The sequence below is a fragment of the Ammospiza nelsoni genome, chromosome 19, assembly GCF_027579445.1.
Source record: "Ammospiza nelsoni isolate bAmmNel1 chromosome 19, bAmmNel1.pri, whole genome shotgun sequence".
Classification (NCBI taxonomy): domain Eukaryota; kingdom Metazoa; phylum Chordata; class Aves; order Passeriformes; family Passerellidae; genus Ammospiza; species Ammospiza nelsoni.
In genome coordinates, this window is record NC_080651.1 from 8733057 (window position 1) to 8750021 (window position 16965).

A 16965-nucleotide genomic window follows, 5' to 3' on the forward strand; every position below is an offset into this window, starting at 1 on the left:
GCAATGCAAAATTTTGGTTGAACACTTCCAGATCTAGGCTGCATTGAAGAGCTGGCCAAGAAAGGGAGTGCAAAGACAGTCTTAATTTCTTTTCTTTCTGCGTCTTTTCTTATGAACAGTTGAGGATAATATGGTCATGGTCAGGACACCTGATGCCTTCCAACAAGGGATGGGGCAGCATCAGAGCCTGCAGGGCAGTGGTGGGACATGGGCTGGTAGGAATGAAATGCCAGGCAGTGGTGTAGAGGTAGGTGGCAGTGCCTGTGGCTCTCAAGGCAGAGCTCTGGAACGAGAAAAGCATTGGCATTGGTAAAGAGATGGAGAAGTAGCAAAACAAAAGAATCACTGCTGGAGCTGGGAGTGGCATCTGCCTTGGCTCCTGTCTTAGGGTAGTGGTGGCAAAGGTGAATTAACATCACAAGGGATGTCTCCTGCTCTCCCAATAAAGAAGGTTCAAGCAAAGCAGTTAAAAGCCCCAGCGCCTGCTTCTGTGAGCATGAAGAGAGAGATCCAGGGGTTGCAGGGTGGGGTTTGGAATTGGAACATTTTGAACTGATTTCCAGCCAGTTCCTGGCTGCAGCAAACAGCTGAGAGCTGAGCATATAACTGTGAGCTTGTTGAGATTTCTGCTCCCGAGGCTGGCTGCAGAGCCCCAGTGGAGCCTGTGCAGAGGCAAGACGGGCTCAAGGAAGGGAGGGAGTCCAAGGGCTGACTTGGGACACAGACTGGCGTATTCACTGAGATTTCTGGGTTTTTCCATTGTTGCAGGGAGGAATCAGCTGGCGCTGCTCCGGACCCTGTTATGCAAACGGCCTGGCAGCCCTGCTCTGGTCAGCAGCTGTCAGTCTGAGCAGTGTTTGCACTGCAGGACTAATTTGGGGCAGAAAATAGGCTTCTGGGGTGGGAATGTGGTTCTGGTGAGTCTGTGGCCAAAGGATGATGTAATATGTGGGACCGTGGGGCAAACCAGGCCATGTCAGGCTTTCAGTGTTTGTCAGCCCTGAGATGTGATGCCCTGGAGCAGCTCACCTCAGCACCAAGAGATTCTCACCTCTGGGCAGATGATCTGACCTTGAGAGCTCCTTGCTCCTGCTGGAGGGACCTTCTGTTACTGTGGGATTTAAAACTCTTTCATCCAAACAATGGTATTTTGGCTTATGCCTGGTTCAGTAGGCCCCACAATGGTCATGCACGTGCTTTTCACTCTGGAAAAGCTCTTTGAGTGCCTTGGTCAGGACCTTTGAGACGGAGAAGCAAGAGATAGACAGAACCTTCTGCATTTTCCTTCTTTGCCTCTTCAGTTTGCTGTTCCATGATTCTGAGGATGCTCCTGAGTGTGCACTGGTCATAAAGCTCAGGCAGGCAGCTCGGGGAATGATTGGAAAAGAAAAAAAAAATCACCTTTAAAGCATCATCTTCTATCTACTAATTGATTTTATTCTTTCTCTCTGAGTAGGTTCAACCACTTTAATTTTCACCGTAATCATTTGATTAACAATTCCTGCAGTTATGTTACTCTGTGCAAGAGCAACTGGTGGGTGATATTTGAAACCCTGCCTGTTTCTGTTGGACTCTGAATCTGGGGACTGAATCTGAGCTCCTTTGCTGAGAGTCTAATACTTGGATTTCCCCTTGCAAAAAAGAAGTCATCTAACAGCTTACTGCTTCTGCAGAGATTTTGGCCAGTGTGGATCAGGTTGGAGCAAAAAGCTGGTGAAAGCCTGGCAAACCCCATCCATAAATGCATTGTGCCCATGTATATTTCTGGAACAAGACCCTTTTCAAAGGTTAAACTGCTCAAACTTAAAACCTCCTTCTCTTTCTTCCTCTCACTTTCCTCCAGCCTTTTTATGTTTGCTGGCTGAAACTGCAGATCTGGGGGAGCAGAGACATTCTCTTCCTGCAGGGATGTGTGTGCTGTGGCTGTGGACACCAGTGAAGTGCAGCTTCCTTGTGGAAATGCTGGGACACAGCTGCCACGATGCTGGTGTGAGGTGGGGGGCTCTCCCTGCTTCAGCACTTGTAGGAGTGACGGGGGTCACGCACGGTTGGGACGGACAGAGACGAGATCTCTTTGAAGCCAGGTTGTATAACTGGGGGTTCATTGCAAAGGGCCTGGGTGCAGGGCCCTGCTGGGAGCTGCCAAACACAGCTCAGAGCAGGCCCAAAGAGGAACAGAGAGAAGGCAAGAGCATGGTAAAGAGAGAATGAGAGAGTAAAAGAGAGAGGATCAGAGGGCAAGGTTCCTGTTACAATACAATAAATCTTCTTCTGGTTGTGGAATTTGGGGTTTATTGCAAAGGGCCTGGGTGCAGGGCCCGGCTGGGAGCTGCCAGCCACAGCTCAGAGCAGGCCTGAGAGAAGAGAGGGGGAGAGAGGGTAAGAGGGTAAGAGAGTAAAAGCATAAGAGGGTAAATGGAAAGTAAGTAGGTAAGTGAGTGAGAAAGTAAGAAGAAGTAAGAAAGGGAAGAAGAAGAAGAAGAAGAAGAAGAAGAAGAAGAAGAAGAAGAAGAAGAAGAAGAAGAAGAAGAAGAAGAAGAAGAAGTAGAAGTGAGCAAAGTTCCCGTTACAATACAATAAATCATCATCTTCTTTGTTGAATATTCTGATTCTCACTAACCAATCTAGTACAATATACAAATCCCACAGCATTTCCATACAACGTATAAGAATCACTACATTACCATACTGTGTTACATTTTAAACCCTAAAAACTCCTCTTTGGGCCCCTTCTGCCAAACTGGCAGGGTCTGCTCTGACCCTTGGGCCTGTCTGCAAGCAGAGGGTGTTGTTTCATCAAAAGGGGATTACCTTCAGCCAGCCACACCATTGTTTTCCAGTTGTTCAGTAACTAAGGGATCTCAGAACTTGCTTTCATTTCAATCTTGCTTATAGTTTCTATATTCTCAAAATCTTTTGCCAGGCAATCATATTTATAAGGCTTTCCTGTTCCATCCTCCCCAACAAGCACTCCTGCCAGTCCTGATCCTGAAGCATAGTTTAGGTGGATGCCAGGTTATTATTGGGGGGAAAGGTGTCTTCTCCTCAGATCCATTTCTCCAGACTCAAGTAGTGAATAAAAAGAAGTTCTTTCCCTTGGTATTTTTTGATTTCCATGCCTCGGCAAGCACATTCCTGTGGTGGGAGCTGTTTGGCATCTGCCACAGCTGGCACCTCTCCCCTGGCTCCAGGTTGTTTGTATTTTGAGCTGCTCACTAGACAGCTCTGCTCTTCCCACACCAAGTTTTGCAGCCCTCAACTGGCCAGCAAATGTCCAGCCTGGGTCCCACTGGTGGGTGGCTGGCAGTCTGCAGTGACAATGGAGCAGTGTTGGTGTCCCTGTGCCGCGCTCAGGGCGAGCTCAGTCCTGCCCAGCTCCTGCCCCACGTGTCCCCTGGGACCAGCACTGCAAGGACATTGCAGAAGAGGCAGGATTATCCCGCCACCTCTCTTTCTTAATTGATTAACAGTTCTGCAAACATTCCTGGTGATTTGTAGATGCTGGACTCCCCTCCTCTCCTTCTTAGAGGTGTTGTGGGCTAAACGAATAAATACAGTTTTTGAAGCAGTATAAATATAGATTTGGGGTGTTTCTTTGATGTTGCAGGTCTGACCTGGTTTGATACAATACTGGAGATAGTATTTTCCATGTTTAATCCTTGTTTTTATAAGTATGAAAGTTCTGGCATATCAAGACAGCTCCATAGTTAAAATAGTTCATTGCTCTTTTAGGCCTGATTCTGTAGCTTTTGGGGGCTCCAGATCTGGTTTCCTGTGTAGTGTAGACTTGCAATCACCTTCTTGGAGTGGCACCAGTGTAGCTGGCCTTGGGGTGCAGCTCTCCTCTTTTTGGCTGAAGGTGGGGGCTCAGGCATCTTCTGGGGGGGTCCAGAAGTGTCCCAGCTCTCGTGGAGCTGAGCCCCTGGCACAGGGTTGGGAGCAGGATGGGAGAAGGTGCAAGTTCAGCAGCGTCCCATGGATTTGTCCCAAAGGCAGAGTACACTCCAGACAGTGTTTGAGGAGCTGTGGTGGATGGGCAAAGGGAAGTCCCAGAGGTTTTCTTGAGTTCCCCTCTCTTCCAGGCAGCTCCTGTCCCAGCAGTAGCATCCAGGGTTCTGAGTTCAGACCTGAATTGCCATTTTAATTTTAAATTCTTGAAGAGTCCCATCACTGCAGTGTGGAGGCTGCTTGTTGAGCTGGAGGAGGTGATGGTGGGTCTACCTCCTTCCTTCTGATGGTTTTCTTCCACTGTAGCATGGCCTCCACCCATTGATGTGTTGCCAGTTTGGCTGCCCATTGATGTCCACCCACCCTTCCCTTCTGCCGATTCCAGCAGCTGCTGGATGAGGCTCTTGGCCTCTCCTGTGAAGCTCACCCAGCCTCTCCCAGCCCTGCTCTGTCCTCCCTGCAAGGCACCAGATGTTCCCTAGCATCCCACTGCTCTAGCCAGGACTCTTGTCCTGCTTTGCAGAGCCTTCTTCCCTTGTGGAGCACCACTGATCCATGCAAGACTTCTGACTTTCCCAAATGTTCCCCAGCCATTAGTCCCCTCTGTTCCCAAAATGGAAAATGGGCTTCATGTGGTGACAACATTTCTGCTTGTCCTCGGCCTCCCCATCCCACCCCACCTTGTTTTGGGGAGATCTGATGAGTAGGTGATTTCTGTAGCTGTGGAAATGGGCTGTGAGAACATTTAAAAGGCCTCATTGAAATAACAAGACTCCAGACTTCCAGCCATGTGTTTGGTTGGAGCTGAGCTCTCCAAATCCATAGGGATGTTATCTTTGCCCCGAGAGTTTTGCTGAGTTTCCTTGTCCATAGCATCCTGATACCTCCAAACCAGTGGTTTTCTACCTTCATGTGACCTTTGTACATTTCCTCTCACTTTTTCATTTTATTTTCACTTTTCCTAAATGCATTGGCATCAGCACTAGGGAGGATGGAGTTAATTGCACAGCAAAGACCTTTTATCACACTGTGGGTAAACCAGTGACTGCCCATGTCTTTGCTGGTTGCCACTGGGCAGCACTTCTGCCCTGCTGGCAGGAAGGGGGAAACACTTCCAAGCCTCAAGGCTTCTGCTTGGCCTGGAGAGAAGAGAGGCAGCTTTAGCTCAAGACCACGAGGAGCAGCTTGTCCTCCCTGGGCAATAACACGAGATTCATTCCCAGGGCAGGCTCAGCCTGGGCACACTGGGTTGTCCCTTTGGTCTCCTCCTGAGGCAAAGCCATTGCATGCCACAGCACAAAGAAGGTGCTTTGGGCACCTAATACCTCTGGGATCTCTTTGAAGCCCCATCCAAACTGGGACTGTCTGGCAGCTCTCTTGGTGGAGAGATGTCAACAGGGTGGCCACCCTTAGAGATTTGTCCTGCAAGACTTGTTTGTTTGTGTCCTGATGTTTTTGACACAAAGATGGTACTGTTTCTGGGGAAGGAAATGAGATCTCAGTGTGACACAGGCTGGATGTGATCAGAAGTTGTTTTTTTGCAGCAGCAGCAAAGTTGACCTGAAGGCTCAGGAATATTCCAGTACAACTGGGGATAGTGGGATATCTCCAAAGCAAGGAGATGCATGTTCCCAGGGGACAGAGAAGTTTAGTGTGATCTTGGCAGTGAGCAGCTGAGGGAGGGAAGGTTCTTGCTCAGTTATGAACGATTTTGAGCTTGCTGTGGTGGGAAGGGATGGGGTTGACTCAGGGAGAGATATCCAAGACAGGCGCCCTCGGCACGGGTTTAGGAATAATCAGATCCATCCAGCATGTTACACTGAGAGGGGTTCAAAGGGCCTCTTAGAGGTCCCTGAACACATCTCTTGGGCTGCCAGTCTGCTTTCTGTTGTTCATGATGCCCTCTTTGAAGTCTGAAAATCCCTATTATTTCACAGTCAATTTGCTGCTTTTTTCTGAGGCCAATATTGTCTCCAGCAAAGCTCAGTTTCTGTAGGCTTTAGTTTGGCAGTTCAAGCCCTGCCATCATCATCCTCCAGCGTGGCACTACTGGAGGGTGGTGACGAGGAGGATGAAGATCCTCCCTGAGGATCCTCCATGAGTGTCCTCCAAGGAACTCATGCCTTTCTGCAGCCCTGACCTTCTGCTCCAGTCCCAGCCAGTATAACCCACTTGGGGTGCTGGTGGTTAAAACCCCAGCCTTTTCATTACAGCCTTTCAGCAGCAGTTAAATGTGGAGGACACTGGGTGTTTTTATTGCTGTTGAATGCCAGGGAAAACCAAGGAGCAGAGGGCTGATGTGGCTTCTTCCAAGTTATGCAGAAAATAAGCAGCACAGTTGGGAAAAACCCAGGGTCTTCAGAGTCCCCACAGTCCCCACCAGGTCAACTTGCCTCCCAAATGTTTACTAAAGAGACTGAAGTCTGATTGTTCTTACTTTATTTTTAATTTTTAGAGGCTTCCCTCTTTAGGCTGTTTTGCCTGGTCCACAGTGACCAGTATTTGAACAGCACTGGCAGGAAATGTTTGGGAAATGTGCTTTAAAAAACACAGTTCTGCTAAGATGTTCCTTTTATTCCTGGTTTATACAGAGGCTTGGGATTCACAAAGAATGAATCTCTTGTTGGTAGGAGCAAGTTAGGCAGCAGTTTGTTTTGGACCTGTCTTTGTCATCACTGAGGGCAGGACTGATCTGGGTGTTGGGGTGTCACTTGTAGTCTTACAGTAAAAAAAGGCTTTGAGGTCAATTATATTTTGTATTCTTGTAGCTCCTCTTGAAGCCAAGGGTCCAAGCTGGAATCTTTGCCTCAGAAAGCTCTGCTTTGACACCACATACAGTGGAAATTATGGAGCTGATGCTGAAATTATTGGGTGAGGTTTTCTGGACTGAATTACACCAGATGACAAGGCTGAATGATGTTAAGTGTCCCTTTGGGTCATGAGGGCTAGGAATCTTCATGGATATCTCCAAGTTTAAAGTGGTGTGTGGAGTTTCGTGGAAGTGTTGCTTCATCTGCTTCTGACAATGGACATGTTGGATGGTCCACGTGTCAGATGAGGGTTGGGAGGACAGCTGTGCTGGCACAAGAGTTTGCTCCATCCCCTGCCTCCATCCCAGGAATACAGCTGTGGATAACCATCCTAAGAGGGAAATAACATCTTGGAAATAACATCTGGAGCAACATCGTGGTATCTGGCTACAGAGTGGTGTGCTGGTGTAGGCAGGGGAAGGCTGTGTTGCCCTCTGAAGCAGTTGGGAAGCCCATTTCTGAGGGTGTGAGGGTGTTTATGGGGACAAGCCACAGGCCAAGGCATCAATAACTGGTGTTTGGGGTATAGGGCACAGTGCTGGGCATCTGGAGGAGCCTGGTGAGCCACAGAGCTCACAGCATCCTCCTGCCAGGGAGCTGCCTGCTCCTGCATCCAATTAAACTGCTGGAGCGACCCGCAGAGGCAGCAAGGATTGACTCAGGGCTTGGCTGGGATCCTGGGACCAGCACTGCAATTCATCCAGCAGAGTGAAACAAAAAAACAAAGGCACTGGGATTTTTAATAAGTGTTTAAGGTCTCGGATTTGGGTCTGGTCAGTCATTTGATCCAGCCACAGGACTCGTATTAGTGGGTGGGAGAGAAATGCAGTCTGAGCATGAGGCACTGTGGGTTTGCACCCAGCTGGGAAGCTGTCCTTGTGTCTGGGAGCAGAAGCCTCTTCACAGTTGCTCCTTGGGGGCTGCCAGGCTCCAAGCAGAGCAGTTTGTACCAGATGGTCCCTGCAGCATCCTGGAGAAGTTCTCCTCCAGATCCTGGATACAAGCAGGCTCCAGCTTGGATTCATGCTGACCCTGGTGCAGTCAGCAAGAGCACCAGCCGTTGTGCCAGCCTGTGCCCCCCGTGAGATCCTGCAGCAGCTCCAAGCAGTGGAAAGCGCCAAGTGCCCCAGGGTTATTACACACTGCTGTACCCCATAGCAGTGTTGTCTTCAGCTCATTCACAATATTTTCATCCTTGTTCACATGCTTCATCATAGTCCTTTGCAAAGCTGCACATTAATTTGGGGCACAGTGCCTGGAGTTGGGTGAGCACCATGACCATGTAGGCACATCTGGGCATTTACTCTGAAGGAACTGACCAGATCTGGGTGCCAGGGCAGTTTGGGGGTGAGAGCTGCTCACATGTCAGTCTGGAGAACTGCAGGAGAAATGAGGAAATACTTCCCACATCAGCCCTTTCACAGCCACACTCTCCCAGCAAAGCAGCCACAGGTGATGTTACTGGGGTGACATTACTCTGAGTGGGTCAGAGACACCAGAGCAGTGCTCCAGCAGCTCCCACTGCTGAAACACAGCTTTCAAGAGCTGGAAATGTAGCAGCAATCCCAGCAATGGTGCTATTGGTGCAGCTCAGAGCTGCTCAGGGCACCTCCTATGCAGCTCCTGCTGCCTCAGCCTGGCCACTGAGCTGGGCATAAAGCACTGGAATTTTCCTTTGTGGAGAAGTGACCTTCAGCTGAGGGGGCTCAGAGCCTGCCATAGGGATTAGCTGTGAGGGAGGTTTAGCAGCAAGAAGCTTTTGTCCTGCTGTGAGGCTTTGGGTCTGTAAGGGCAGCTGTGCCAAGTGTTGAGCAGCCTCGTGATGCCTTACAAGGATTACAGGGGCTGATGTCTGCAAAAGGATCTGCAGCAAGCAGCCATGCTGCAGCACACACTGTTTCCCACAGGAGTCTGCTGCTGGCTCCAGGGCTTTTCCAAAGTCATGTCTTATGTTCCCTGAGTTATTACAGATGCAAGGTGAACTCAATACCTTGACTGCAAGGGCACCAAGGCAAAGTCAATGTCTGGCAGAGATGGTATGGGACAGGGCTTGGAGAAACAAGAGTTGAGAAAGAGGACGGTGATCCCTCCAAGAATAGCAGTTAGGGTGTCAAAAGTACATGACACCCCAAATGTTGTGGGTGATGGGGTCAGGAGTACTATGAGGGAGATGAAGAAGGCCATGGCAGGCAGGTGCAGTGATGCTTTAACTCCTGTTTCTCCAAGGCTCTCTGGCAGAAGTGTCTGGAGGGCCCCATCCATAGCCAGCAGAGCAGGACTCCTGTCACCTGAGTGGCTTGGGGGAACATCCTCCTCACACCCCACTCTTCCATGCATCATGACCAGCTTTGCCTTTCCTGTGCCTGAATCCATGTGGTCCCCTTTTCCCCTGAGACACATTTCCTCTCCTGTGTTTGCAGGTTGCCTATGGGACCACAGAAAACAGCCCTGTCACCTTCATGGGGTTCCCCAGTGACAGCTTTGAGCAGAGAACTGAGACAGTGGGATACATCTTTCCCCACACAGAGGTGACCATGACCTTTCCCACGTGCTCCAGGTGCTGTGCCAGCAGCAGACCTCACTCCATCCTCCCTGTCTGGTGCTGATGTCCAACTAAGCCCTTCTTCTCTTCCAGGCAAAAATTGAGGATCCAGAAACAGGGCAATGTGTGCCTCTGAACACTCCTGGGGAGCTTCAGATCCGTGGCTACTGTGTCATGCTGGGCTACTGGAATGACCCTGCCAAGACAAGTGAAGTGATCACTGCTGAGAGGTGGTACAAGACAGGGTGAGTCTGAGAACTTCTCCCAGATGGTCCCACAGGGTGGCACTGGATGAGGATGCATGGGTGTGTGTAGGAGTGCGTGGCTGGGATTTCCAAAGTAGAGAAAACTGTCACAGTTTATCCCTCTGGTCTGTCTGTGACACTTATAAATGCTTTTAGCACAGAGCCCCTGGTGCTGAGTGTCCCTGGAGAGGGGGATTGTCACTGGCCACTTGTGCATGGAGGGATTGTAGGGGTACAGGGGAGGGCCAGGCATTGCCTCCCCCCTAAACCCTGGAGCTTGTGTGGATGCTGCCAGTTTCTGTACCAGGAGCTCTTTGATCTCTTCCCTGTGCTCATCTCAGCCCTTATCCTCTGATACCACCCTGGCTGGGGGGAGCATCAGCCACTCTTTACCCAGCTGGGACAGCCTAGAAGGGCACTGTCATTGCAGGGACATCGCGGTGCTGGACGAGCACGGCTACTGCAGAATTGTGGGGCGCTGCAAGGACATGATCATTCGGGGAGGAGAAAACATCTATCCAGCAGAACTTGAGCAGTTCCTCCACACCCATCCCAAGGTCGAGGAGGTCCAGGTGAGTGGGAGGAGGTGGGGTGAGTGAGAATCTGGTTTTGGGAATCTTGTACATAAAGCTTCTGGGATTGCTGCTTTGAACCTATTTGTCTTTCCCTGTTTTCATCATCAAATTCCAGGTAATATTGGTAAGCAAGGAGGAGGGAGAGGCTCATGGAATGGAAGGGGCATGGGGCATATGGATTGTGGTAATCCCCTTGTGTTCCAGCTGCATATCTGAAAAATGCTTGTCATTCTTCAGTTTTAAACTGCCTGTCCACTTTCGTGACTCCCTCTGAAGTTCTTACTCAGAAAGCAGTCTGGAAGGACAGTTTTTACTGATAATTGCTAACTCTGACATCCAGGAGGACTCTTCCAACAAGCCCCTGGAGATGAGGAGTGAGACTTAGTTTCACTCCTTTGCAAGACAGCAAAGATTTCCAGGACTGAGCAGCTGCTCCCTGTCTGCTGGGATTGTTCTCCTCCAGGTTTTGTGCCAGACAAGTTTCCCCATAAATAAACTGCTTATTTAGTCAGAGTTCTGCCTGTGCCAGGCGAGCATCTCTCTTTGGAACAGTCCCAGTGCAGACGGGTTGCAAACCAGCCCTGTTTATGTGGTTTCTAGGGCTTTATGTCACTGCTCTGGACTCAAAAGGATCAACGTGTCTCTAGCAGTTGGAGATAGTGGTTCAGGGCAGGGAATGACAGTAGGATTCTTGTGGAATAGTGGGAGCAAACTTTGGAGAGAGCTCAGACTTGGGAAGCCCATTTCCTGGTGTCACAGGCAGAGGCCCACTAAGATCTGTGATTATAAGGGTTTTAAATAATGCTTTAATTCAACCTCATCCTTCCCCTGCCATTCCATCTGGAGATCCTGAAGCACTCGTGGCAGCCTACCAAGTCTCCTTGTTGTTTGTGAAACCTCTTGCCCCATTCTTTTGGAAGCAGAGGGATGATGACAGGTCCGTGCTGCATCCACAGTGCTCCAACACCCTGTGGGATGGGCTCAGGGAACACACCATGGGCCAGACACAGAGCCTGTGGGAGGCCAGGGACATCCCCAAGGGTCACACTGTCCATCTCTCCCAACCCAGGTGGTTGGTGTGAAGGATTCAAGGATGGGAGAAGAGATCTGTGCCTGCATCCGACTGCAGGCTGGGCAGGACTGCACCAAGGAGGAGATTAAAGCTTTCTGCAAAGGGAAGGTGGGTTCCCAGTCCTCAGCTTCCTTCCAGACCAGTACACCCAGTGGTTGCTGGGGACTGCTGGATGAAAGCCCATGGCTTTAGAGCTCTGGGGGACCCAGCCCTGGCAGTGCCAGGCTGTTCCTTTCAGGTTGTGTAGCTCTGGTTTTTCTCTTCCCAGATCTCGCATTTCAAGATCCCACGTTATGTTGTGTTTGTGAACCAGTACCCACTCACTGTCTCAGGCAAGGTAAGAGGGGGCTGGGGCAGGGCAGGAGCCCTGGCATTCTGTCCCAGCTCTTCTCTGAGTCTCTCTCCCTGCTCTCTGCCCTCTGTTCCAGATTCAGAAATACAAGTTGAAGGAGCAGATGGAGAAGCACTTGCAGCTCTGAGACTGGGAAGGCAGAGCAAAAAGCAGGATAAATCAGCCCCATTTCAGTCAGCTCTGAGTCTGGTCTTCACCTGTGCCTTGGGCTACACAATGGAGACTTTCCCTGACATCAGGCTGATGGCACTTTTAGTCAATAAAACAGAGCACCTTTTTTCCCCAGTTGGGCTTGTTTCTTTGCCAACAGAAATACTGTGGTGTGAGGAAGGGATGCTCATTTTTGGAATTCTGTCCAGTTACTGAAAGACCTTATGAAGATTTAAAAATGTTGAGTGTCTCTGAGCAACTTGGCTGCAGCCATTCCACAGGAGTTGAACATATGCTGGTGGGTATTTTTCTGATACTCTTAAGTCCAAATGCCCTGGCCTGGCTTCCCAGGATAGGTGATGCCTTTTCTCCTTGGATGCTGTGAGACTCCTGGGTTATTTAAGAGCAACTGAACTTGAAATGAGAGGCAGGGGTTTCAGAGAATGAGACTTTGAATTGGGGCTCTCTAAAACTGGCTGGAAAAGCTCACTCTGTTCCCACACCTCCCCCAGGTGTTTTCCCAAAAAAAAAAACCTTCTCCAAGCTACACATGGCTTTGTTTATTTTGTTGTTTTGGACAAGACAGACAGTAAGATTGTTGGAGAAATACCAAAATTCTTGTCCCATCGGCAGCGTGAAGCAGAGCATACCTGGGACAGCATTTTACGGGAGTTGTTTGGTACCTCCCAACCATGAAACACTCCTGTGACAAGAGGGATGGCAGAGCTCCTCTTTGCCAGCAGAAGTGTCCCACCCCAGCTGGAAAGCAGAAAATGTTGCTGCCAACTCTTGCTGAGCTCCCACTGTCTCCCTGGCGGTTCCTTTCCCTGCAGAGCTACAGCTGGGCCCCTCCATGCTGCAGCTCCTGCAGTGCCTGGAGGGCAGTGGTGCAGCAGGGTCAGCGAGGTCTCAATCCTTCATCTCCCAGCTGGACTGTGGGCTCTACCCATGGAAGCAGACGGCGGGGCCATGTTCCCTGTCCACGTCTGCACTCTGAAAGAAAAAGACATGGATGGTTTGTGTCAGATTCCTTTTGTACATTGTCTTTCCGGCAAGTTCTTCTCCTCTTCCCACACTGCTCATGGGGCTGGTATCAGCACTGATCCTTCCACATTTCACTCAGGTCTCCTCCCTTTCCTGGTTACCTCTGCCACCTTCCTTCCTGAAGGAAGAACTTTTACCTGCATGACAGGAGCTGTAGCCAGGGACCTTGGGGACACAGAGGGCCTCTGTGACTGATGTCTAGGGAAGGACTGTTTACCTTCTTTTGCTTCCCACAGCACTAACCCAGGTGCAGGACAGGCCTACAGTGAGTGGAGCTTCTCCTCCCTCCTCGCTTGGCACAACCCCTACCCTGCCCCATGTACTTGCTGTAGAGGGGGGGCAGTGGATAAGAAATACCAGTGCCACCAGCCCTGGCTGGTGAGGACAGACACACTGCTAAGAAAACCAGAGGGTCCTGGTCACAGCCAGCCCAGGGGGAGCAGTCCCTGCCACCCCACTCCTGCCCCTGTTCTGGGAGTGGGGCAGCTCCATCCATGGGTATGAGCCCTAGCTGAGCCCGGTCCCAGGGAAGCCTTCCCTACCATCCCATGCCTTCCCCAGAGCATATCCACCCCTCGCCAGCCAGGACACCTCCCGCAGCACGTCCTGCCCCTTCCCAGCCCCTGGGATTATGCATCCCCGGCTGTAAATACTCACTGTAGAGGAAGAGCTGCCCATTTTGGCTGCCAGTGCGGTCTCGGTGTGTGCAGTGCTCCAGGCTCGCTCCATGCCTTCTGCCCTGCCCGTGCCTGAGTCCCACTCTTATAGTCCTCGCTGCGTGCCCGGAATCTCCCCGGAGAGGGAAGGTTACATCAGGGGTGTTTTACACCGAAATACGCGTTACTGGCTTGGGAACAGGAACCTGCAGTCCCAGCCTTTGTCATGGGCATTTCAGAGTTCCTCGTGACTATTAATAGAGACATCTACTGACGTCGGGGTTCGTCAGCTGCGGGTTTGCACAGCCCTGCGTGGGGACAGGCCACCTTCCTCCGCCGAAACTCCGGAAAACCCTAGTGGGCCCCGAGGAGCAGCCGAGGAAGGATGCGGGGGCAGGTCCCAAACCTCGTTCGGACCGTGCGTCTGGATAGGACACCGGGGGCGGACAGTGGCCCTGGCGTCCCCAGCACCGGGAGAGGACACTGACTCCTGCATTCCCGGCTCCGGGGAGGACACTGACCGCAGCACCCCCGTCACTCACAGCGAGCACCTCGCACACAGCCCGGTCGGGAGCGAAGGGCTCTGCCCCCGATCCCTCCCCGGCCCCCGCGCCCCGCCCCGGGCCGCGCACGCAGGGTGCGGCCCCGCCCGGTGCCGCCCGGGGCCATGGCGGCGGCGCGGGGCTGGCCGCGGAGGCTGGCGGCTGCCGCTGGGGCGCTGCCCGGCGGGGGCGGCCCGGGACGAGCCCCGGGACCGGCCCCGGACACGGCCGCCCCCGCCACAGCCGCGCTCTACGTGCACGTGAGCGGGGACACGGGGGGAGCCGGGGTTTGTGTGTGTGCGGGGTGCCCGGGCAGTCACGGGTTTGCACACGTGGGGACACACGTGGGTCCGGGGGCTTGCACTCCTTGAGGGGCACGGGGCTGGCACAGGCGGAAGGTGAATGTGGCTCCCTGGGGCTCACTCACACGTGGGTGCATGTGGGACCCCGGGGCTTAGGCACATCGGGGAGAGCCCAGCCTCGAACATGTCGTGGGGCTAGCCTGAACTGGGGGGTCCTCGAGCCGTGCACATGAAGGGTCACACCTGTAGGTCGTGTGCCTTGTGGGGCAGGTGGGGGGTACTGAGGTCCATGCACTGGGCTGGGGATGCCCCCCCCGGAAATGGAGTGGCAAGGGATGAGGGCATGGCCGTCCCCCACACGCCCCGTGCCCGCAGTGGCCCTACTGCCGCAAGCGCTGCTCCTACTGCAACTTCAACACGTACGTGGTGCCGGCGGTGGACGAGGCGGCCGTGCGCGCCTGCCTGGTGCGGGAGGCACAGACCCTGCTCCGCCTCAGCCAGGTGCACAGGTGTGTGCGCAGGGTGGGCTCCGGGGGAGGGCTGGGCCCTTCCGTGCCCACCTGCAGCTTCCCACCCTCTGCCCCACAGCGTCACCTCCGTCTTCTTCGGCGGGGGCACCCCCAGCCTGGCCAGCCCCGGCACTGTTGCGGCAGTGCTGGAGGCGGTGGCGGGGGCTGCCCACCTTCCGGCTGGGGCTGAGGTCACGCTGGAGGCCAACCCCAGCTCCACCAGCGCATCTGTCCTTGACGGCTTCAGGGCAGCTGGGGTCAACCGCCTCTCCATCGGCGTCCAGGTGAGAGGGGCTCCCCCCGCCGCAGCCTCCGCAGCCTCCCGCGACCCCATTGTCACCGTGCTCCCCTCGCAGTCTCTGGATGACGCCGAGCTGAGGATGCTGGGCCGGGAGCACACGGTGGCAGAGGCACGGAAGGCTGTGGAAGCGGCTCGGGGGCTCTTCCCTGGCCGAACCTCCATCGACCTCCTGTTTGGGCTGCCGGGACAGAGCCGGGACGCCTGGGCCCAGCGGCTGGAGGCGACCCTGAGGCTCTGCGATGACCACATCTCCCTGTACCAGCTGACGCTGGAGCGGGGCACGGCTCTGGCAGCGCAGGTCCGGGCCGGGGCCCTGCCCGCACCCCCCCAGGATCTGCTGGCTGACATGTACCACACGGCCCGGAGTGTGCTGGGGGCCGCCGGCTTCCGCCACTATGAGGTCTCCAATTTTGCGCGGAAGGTGGGATACCCCCCATGCAGTGTCCCCCAATGTCATGCTGGTCCCCCAGCAGGCTCAGCCACTCCTCTCACCCCAGGGCTCTCCCCCAGGGCGCCCTCAGCACCCACAACCTCTCATACTGGCGGGCTGAGCAGTACATCGGTGTGGGGCCAGGTAAGGGGGTGATGGGGGGGCAGTGTGGGGGGCAGTGTGTGGCTGTGTGCCCCGTGAACGCCGTTGTCCCCCTGCCGGGCTGCTGCAGGGGCACATGGGCGCTTCGTGCTGCGGGCTGAGGGCGGCTGCAGCCGGGAAGCTCGAGTGCAGACCCCGGAGCCTGTCGCCTGGATGCGGGAGGTGCAGAGCCAGGGACACGGCACCAGGAGCCGGGCGGTGCTGAGCCCGCTGGAGCAGTGAGTGCTGGGGTCCCCCCCGTGCCCCCTCCCTGTCTGTGCTGCCCCACAGCTCTGTGTCCCCACAGGCTGGAGGAGCTGCTCACCCTGGGACTGCGCACAGATGAAGGCATCACACAAGAGGTGAGGAGCCATCTGTGGGGACACCCCACATCGACCCAATGCTAATCATAGAATGGTTTGGATTGGGTGGCACCTTAAGGCCCTTCTCGTTCCACCTCCTGTTGTGGGCAGAGACGTCTTCCACTAGACCAGGTTGCTCTGAGCCCTGTCAAACCTGGCCTTGAACATTTCCAGGGATGTGGCATCCACAGCTTCTCTGGGCAACCTGTGTCATTTCTCCACTGTCACAGGAGAATTTCTTCCCAAAATCTAATCCAAATCTGCCCTTTCCATCCATCCATCCATCCATCCATCCATCCATCCATCCATCCATCCATCCATCCATCCATCCATCCATCCATCCCTTTTCCTGTCACTCCATTCCCTTCTCCAAAGCCCCTCTTCAGCTCTCCTGCAGCCCCTTTGGGTACTGGGATGTGGATGCCCCACCACTAACACCCTTCTCTTGCGCTGGGCACACAGCGCTGGGGGCACTTCTCTCCGCAGCTCAGCCTGCAGGCCGTGTTTGGGGGGCCGGGGGAGGCTCGGGCACTGCAGCAGGAGGGCTGGCTTGTCCTGGACGGCGGGTGAGCCTCGGGGAGCTGTGGGCAGGGCCGGGGGTCTCCCTGAGGCACCGGCTCTCACCACCACCTCTTTCCCAGTGGCCTGCGGTGCACCTGGGCCGGCCTGGCCGTGCTGGACTCGCTGCTGCCCGCCCTGCTCTGGCAGCTGCAGCGGGTGCTGGGCACTGCCCGGCACCCACCGAGGGGAGCCCCGGCCGAGGAACGAGCCGGTGGCGGGGCGCGAGGGTTGTAAGCGGCCACAATGGATGATAATGAATAAAAGCCACAAGAGCGGTGTGCTGGCTGAGGGAGGTGTTACTGCACGGGAGGCTCCCGTATCCCGGGGTTCCCGGTGTCCTGAGGCCCGCTGTCCCGGCGCCCTGCCGTTTCTAGTCGCGCAGTGTCCTAGCACCCAGTGTCCCGTGTCCCTGGTGTCCGGGTA

The 16965-nt window shown here is 53.9% G+C and overlaps 2 protein-coding genes and 1 long non-coding RNA gene across 5 annotated transcripts in view; 2 read left to right on the forward strand and 1 right to left on the reverse strand.

The window, feature by feature from the left end:
- Positions 1-11829, forward strand: part of ACSF2 (acyl-CoA synthetase family member 2) — a 37737-nt gene extending 25908 nt beyond the window's left edge. The window contains exons 11-16 of the mRNA XM_059485679.1: positions 9179-9286; positions 9394-9545; positions 9976-10117; positions 11190-11300; positions 11461-11529; positions 11621-11829. Coding sequence (XP_059341662.1) covers positions 9179-9286; positions 9394-9545; positions 9976-10117; positions 11190-11300; positions 11461-11529; positions 11621-11671 — 633 coding nt within the window. The 3' untranslated portion in view covers positions 11672-11829. The remainder of the gene's footprint in view (positions 1-9178; positions 9287-9393; positions 9546-9975; positions 10118-11189; positions 11301-11460; positions 11530-11620) is intronic.
- A 410-nt stretch (positions 11830-12239) lies between these two features.
- On the reverse strand, positions 12240-13922 carry LOC132081777 (uncharacterized). The gene is made up of 2 exons (XR_009419733.1): positions 13396-13922; positions 12240-12687 (listed from the first exon to the last, which is right to left on the reverse strand). It is a non-coding gene; the product is annotated as an uncharacterized LOC132081777 (long non-coding RNA).
- A 136-nt stretch (positions 13923-14058) lies between these two features.
- On the forward strand, positions 14059-16827 carry RSAD1 (radical S-adenosyl methionine domain containing 1). Of its 3 annotated transcripts, none has more exons than XM_059485717.1 (9): positions 14059-14196; positions 14614-14747; positions 14827-15031; positions 15104-15469; positions 15559-15622; positions 15711-15858; positions 15927-15981; positions 16444-16547; positions 16623-16827. In XM_059485717.1, exons 1-9 carry the CDS (start codon positions 14062-14064, stop codon positions 16774-16776), a joined length of 1365 nt encoding a protein of 454 aa, XP_059341700.1. In that variant the 5' UTR covers positions 14059-14061; the 3' UTR covers positions 16777-16827. The 3 variants fall into 3 exon arrangements, with proteins under 3 accessions (XP_059341700.1, XP_059341701.1, XP_059341702.1); XM_059485718.1 differs by having other exon boundaries at positions 14863-15031; XM_059485719.1 differs by lacking the exon at positions 16444-16547.
- Positions 16828-16965: the final 138 nt, after the last annotated feature.